General features: G+C 39.4%; 1 protein-coding gene across 2 annotated transcripts in view; it reads left to right on the top strand.

The window, feature by feature from the left end:
- The first annotated feature begins 420 nt into the window (after positions 1–420).
- Positions 421–5,921, top strand: part of LOC138060384 (uncharacterized) — an 8,448-nt gene continuing 2,947 nt past the window's right edge. The window contains exons 1-3 of one of the 2 annotated variants that reach the window (XR_011134338.1): positions 421–603; positions 2,294–2,375; positions 3,863–3,957. Coding sequence is in view for 1 of the 2 variants with exons in the window: in XM_068906142.1 (XP_068762243.1) it covers positions 571–603; positions 2,294–2,375; positions 3,863–3,957 (210 nt within the window). In the remaining variant the exon portion in view is untranslated. The remainder of the gene's footprint in view (positions 604–2,293; positions 2,376–3,862; positions 3,958–5,921) is intronic. The other variant, XM_068906142.1, reaches the window with a different exon arrangement.

Below are 5,921 nucleotides of genomic sequence, written 5' to 3'. Positions count from 1 at the left end.
CGACGTTGTCTTCTGAAATGAAGACTTTCAGTTGGCGATGCCGGGTCTCCATGGCTTCTCAATTGCTCTAAAAGGTTTGCGTGAGGCACGAAATGATTCATGGTCCCAAAAAAGTTAGTGTGGGGGCGGACATTGCAATTATTCGTGTTTGTATTTTCTGTGATGTAATCATGTTTTCGAGTTTTCGAGAAGGAAAAATTATCTGTCCTCATAAAACAGTTTATCTTCTAAGCAATGTACTTCTAACGGACTCCTCCTGAAGCCCTCGACAGTCTTAAGAATGGCCCTCTTTAAACCTCTTTACATTTCCTCCAAATACGCAAACGTAGCTAATTTCGTTCTCGCCGACGCGAAGAAAATTTTCAATGATGTCATTTGCATAGTTTCCGAGTTGAAACAATAAGCCACATTGTTATGCTAATCGTTGACAATTTATGGAATGACGCCAAAGGCGCACAATTCATAACGAACCCTTCTCGAGCGGTCTTCGAGCGCTCGCTGTTTACATGCGTAAAATTTACACCGCGGACTAAACAAGTTTTAGCCTGTTTGATAAAGAGAACAGACGCAATGTTGAAGCTGTGCATCGCTTGTAGTTCGAAGGTTAGCGAAATTCAGTCCTTAAAACCTAACATATAGAACAGAAATAACAACGGGGCTTTTTGCAAACGACCCCGTGAAATTTTTCTCGGTGCTGTAGGTGCCGTGACGAAATCTGTAATTCAATTTAAGGTAACTTGCCTTGATTTCTCAAACAGGTTTATATCCCTGAAGTAGATTTGCGTTGGTGGGATTAAAAAAAAATTTAAATACATTTACGAGTTCAAATCGTGCATTGCAGTGACTGGGCAAAACATAACGCAATTTTGAGCGTCGCGCAAGGAGTCGATACCTAGCGCATAAAACACGTACTTTTTCGCCTAAAGTAAGGAAACCTCTCAAGACATGTAAGAAAGATCAAATTTTTTACTTTGCCAACGGAGAGTTGATGTTCATGTGTGTATCTTCACAATGGTTAATATGATCTATGTAATGGGAAACCTTTATAGATTAAAGATGTAGATGTAGACCAAACTCATCGGTACAAAAGCATCGGTTGAACCACACAGAGGTAACCATTAAGGTCCGCCTAATGGAAACGACTTATTCTCTCCAACTGTCACTTCTTGGCACGCTAAAGCGCTGCTGTTTCAGTTTTAGAACGCCAGGGAACAGTTTTTGTAAAACGTTTTCTGAATCGATAGGCCGATAATGACCCGACAAAAAACAGGGGAACAATGCAAAAGATATTACACAGATCCACTTGCATTTTTAAGCTCTAGCTAAGTTTGTATATATATGGAGGCAGCACCTTTATGCTTTTCTCTAGATTTGTATGGGCACATTCGGCAATCGATTTTTTTTTTAGTTTGTCAGCGCGCAAACACAGGATACTGCATATAGCTTGGAATGTCTTCCGAGTGCTTGCGGTACCCTTTTCATAAAACAACCACTCAACCCATGTAATGGTACACAAATGGTTGGGCTATGGCAAAAGAACATAGAAACTGTCATGTGATTAGGCAGAAATTAAGTTAAAGATCCTTGAATAACTTGATAAAAAATGTCACCCAAATCCACTGCTAAACTGTGAATTCTACTTGCCACAACGGTTTCACACTTCTATCACTGACCGATAAAGTCTATTCAGTAGTTAAGGCCAGTTTAGTCTACTGCTGTTTTAACAACAACAACAAAACAAAGTATTAACATTTTAAAATTCAAATTTTTACAATGTTAGTATAGGGGTGAGTAGTTGTCATTATACGAATATGAGACTTAAATTAAGGTATTCAAGGTGTTCAAAGTTCAGTTGACAGTTAGTGAAGTAGATCAAGTTCTCCCTTCTGGTACAAAGTATTATCACTACGCTTCAGATAAAGCTGCAGCTAAGCTGTCTCTCTTGCAAAGTGTGACCAGTCTACCAGTCTTGTAACGTGAAATACTCAAATGATTACTTCATTCACCAATGAGTTTCAGCATGAAGAAATTCCATTGGTGATACTGGCAGAAAAGTAGTAACAAACTGTCTGTCTCAATATTAGACAGTGGCATCACTATTGTATTTTTACACAACATTTACGTTTTTCCATGTTTTAGAATTTAATAATGCGCTTACTTTTGACATTATTGCATGTTTGTTTAAAATCTAAGTTTTGTTTCCTTCCCCAGTAAACAGGGAACTACAAACTTGCAAACACAAACACTCAGTTATCATGGTATTTTGTATCAGTTATTGCGTATGGTTTTGCAGGTCGCCGCATCGAGTCGCACCTGCTCTTGTGGTCACGTGTTTTCACCGGAGACCCGCAAAATTAGTGGAAAGCGTTTTTCAGGTTAGTCGACTAGTTTCCACTTTTCAGGCTCGGCTATCACGGTGGGCTGAGGATTGCAACTTGAAGACAAGTTTGGCTGATAAGCCATCCTGACCATTCAGAGAAGCCCTTCAGCCCTTCTCAGATAAGGACTTGCCAATTTTTATTGCAATAGGCCAAGTTAGATTTATCAATATTCAAGCATGACTATGAGGCTTTGTGGTCAAATTTCTTCTTCTTTGTCTCACAAATCTCAAGGGAGATTTCTGAACAAAACAATATTCGAATTTTACCATAAAGCCTCGTAGCGATGTGTGAATATTGATATATCGAACGCAGCCTATTAAAGATCAAAAGGCTTCTTCTCTTTTCAACAAGATATTTTTGATTACAATTATCTCTTGAAAAGGATGCAAGAGCCCATTTTCGATATATTATAATTCAGTCCTAAACAAAAGGCATCATCTCGAGGCTCCGGGGAATAAATATAAAGATTTGTATGAGTTTATTCCCCAGAGCCTCGAGATGATGCCTTTTGTTTAGGACTGAATTTTAATACATGTATATGGAAAATGGACTATTTTCAATGCATCGCAACCATGGTTACGTAGGAGACGAGACCCAGGGTTTCCTTCTGGCTACAGTTGTGCAAGGGTCGGATAACATTATCCAGTGGATAGGTCACTATTCAGAGTATAGGGAAGATATCTGTTTACAAACATCGTTTTTGTTATTCAAATTTGCAAACCACAGAAACAAAAGACTCTTTGTTTTGACAGCCAATAAGGTTCTGGTTGGCACATTAACGACAATAGGTGACGTCAACAATATCTTCGCTATAAATATCCCCCACGTTAAACTTTGGCCTAGATTTTCATACACGTTTTACCTTGCATTAAAGTGTGCATACTCACGGTTTCGAGAACAAATACTGAAATCTTTGCACAAGTTGAACTGTCGTATAGCGACTCACCCAATGGTAAAGTTACCCGGCCCTCGGAAGATCTCCATATACAATTCAGAAACGTTAATTTACTAATTGTCACTGATTCAAATTTACTAACGCATTACGAGCAGCAAACGGATTGCAATACTGATTTCTGTCTCATATGAGTAGTAAATGAGGCTAATCCCATCACTTTATAACTTCCAGGGTTAACATCTTAGCGTTCCACAAGAAGTTAGCGAAATTAGTAAATGAAAGCTGCTAATATAAGAGACGTTACTCTACAATTCATAAACTCTGATGAATGAAAGAAATATCTGTAACTCGCACAAATATGAATTTCTTTTATTCATCAGGCTTTCACGAGAACGAATCAGCCCAACAAATTGATCTGTTCCCTACTGAGTGGCTTCATAGCTCAGTTAGCATATAATTGCACTGGCATTGCAGAGGTCATAGGTTCGAATCGCGTTGAAACCACCTGAATTTTTCAAGGGTCTTCTTACGTTCTTATAATTTCACAAAGGGAAACTGATGCATTTTCCTTTTTTTTTTTTTGCAGGTTATCGACTTGGGACAACAAGAAGGCAGTCTAATAGCATTACAGGAGACAAACGACAAAATGGCGGCAATACAAGCGATCAACTGGCCAAAAAGGTAGTTTTTCGCTTTTTCCCCGTGAAAAGTGTATTGTTGGAACAAAGGCTATGTAAAATGAAACAAGGACGACGAGTAAATTAAAGATGAATTGAAGGAGTTACGTTGCCGGTAACATCTGTTCTCAGGTTGAATCCGTTTTTACTTTGGTTGAATACGCACTCATGGTTTGAGAAGACTTTTTTGGATCCCGGCTAAATTAAGCCAAGAGGTAAATTAGGGTCAGGGTTAAGATTAGTTTTGGTTATTATACATGGATATCAACTGACTTATTATACAAAAGTAAATAATGAACAGAACTGTGTTCAGTTGAGCATCTTCGTCGTTGTATTGTAGTGGTAAGGACACAAGACTTTAGGGTCCTAAAGATCTGGAGGTCCGAGTTCATACACTGGTAAGTGCATAGTACAGTTCTTTATTCCCTTACTATGTTATAATGTTGAGAATGAATGGATAGGGGTACGATTACAGAAACCGATAAGTTGATACGAAACATTAAGAAGATGTGTTGAGATAAGTAAGACAGCTTGAGGGAAGTATAGGTGTTTTCATTTCTTTTGGGGGGTTGATAGCTGCTTAAATTAGACAGAGTGCGTGTTCAACCTGCCGTAGGTAAAATGTGGATCCCCAATTTAACCTACAATAGGTAAAGGCGGATTCAACCTGAGATCGGATTTAACTGACAACAGTTGCTCCTACGCATACAGAACCAATTTATGCTAAAATATTCAAACAGTCTCAATTACATTCAACCTCATGCGGTACAATTCTCCTCCAGCTGAACAATGAAGAAAAAATGAATTAATTTGTGGGGGTGATATTTTCCCGATAAACATACGTCATGGGTCCCATTATATCTTGTGTAGCTCTTGAAAAACGATGATCACTGTTGCGTCTGATAACGGTTATAAAAAATTGCATCGGTTGTTTGGCAAAAAGAGAGTCAGATGCTCTTTTTTTATGACAGGTTATAAGCCTCAGGGTTTCCAAAAAAGAGGTCTTTTTGAAGACCTTACCATAAGGAAAGGCAGAAATTTTGTTGCTTGTTTTTCTTAACCATAGCTACATATATAAAGCGTTTTCACTCGCGTGACCAGCAGCCATATTGGATTACTGAAACAAAAGCAACTATTTGCATAAAAATAGAGTTCAATTCCCGGATGATTAGTTTGGTACACCATCATGGCCGCCAAGCTGTTGCACAGTACGATTTTCGTCAGCTCTACAATGCGACTGTGGTGATAAAGTAGACTACAAGGAGCAGATATCGTCCATGTTACAGGACACAAAAACATACTTGCCTGTGACCGATAAGCGACGCAATCCAGTTTCTAGCACCACCAATTTGCTACAAAGGAAGTTAGGAGAACTAAAAAAGTCGGGGAACCTAACGGAGAAAGAGTAATTTAAAATCAAACCCAGTGATCCTGTTCCGGCTGCTTTTTATGGCCTTCCAAAAGTGCATAAAGTCCAGTTAACAGTAAAAGACGACCACTACACCTTGGCCAGTCCAGTCCACACCGATACCCCTTAGACCTATCAATAGCAGTATCGGGTCCCCTACCTATCACTTTTCCAAGTATTTGGCGAATTTCCTCAGCCCCCTACGTTCAGATCATGGCTACACGATAAAGAACTCAAAGGAATTCGCAGATTTCGTACAGACCCAGACAGTCAGACCAGACGAGGAAATTGTATCTTTCGACGTCGTATCCCTGTTCACTTCGATTCCTGTCGATCTAGCCTTAAAAGTCATCAAAAGCAAGCTGGAGTTGAATCACACCTGGAAAGACAAGACAAAACTGACCAAGAAGCAACTTGTAGAGTTGACGAAAATCGTACTGTACAACCGCTTCTTTTCGTATGAAGGGACTCTGTATCACCAAATTTTCGGCTGCGCTATGGGCTCACCCGTGAGCGCAGTCATCGCCGACTTGGTAATGGAACAAGTCGAGGTTCAAGCT

This window comes from Montipora capricornis, chromosome 8, assembly GCF_036669925.1.
Source record: "Montipora capricornis isolate CH-2021 chromosome 8, ASM3666992v2, whole genome shotgun sequence".
NCBI classification, from domain to species: domain Eukaryota; kingdom Metazoa; phylum Cnidaria; class Anthozoa; order Scleractinia; family Acroporidae; genus Montipora; species Montipora capricornis.
Note: the sequence above shows the minus strand (reverse complement) of the source record. Positions and strands in the feature narration are given on the sequence as shown.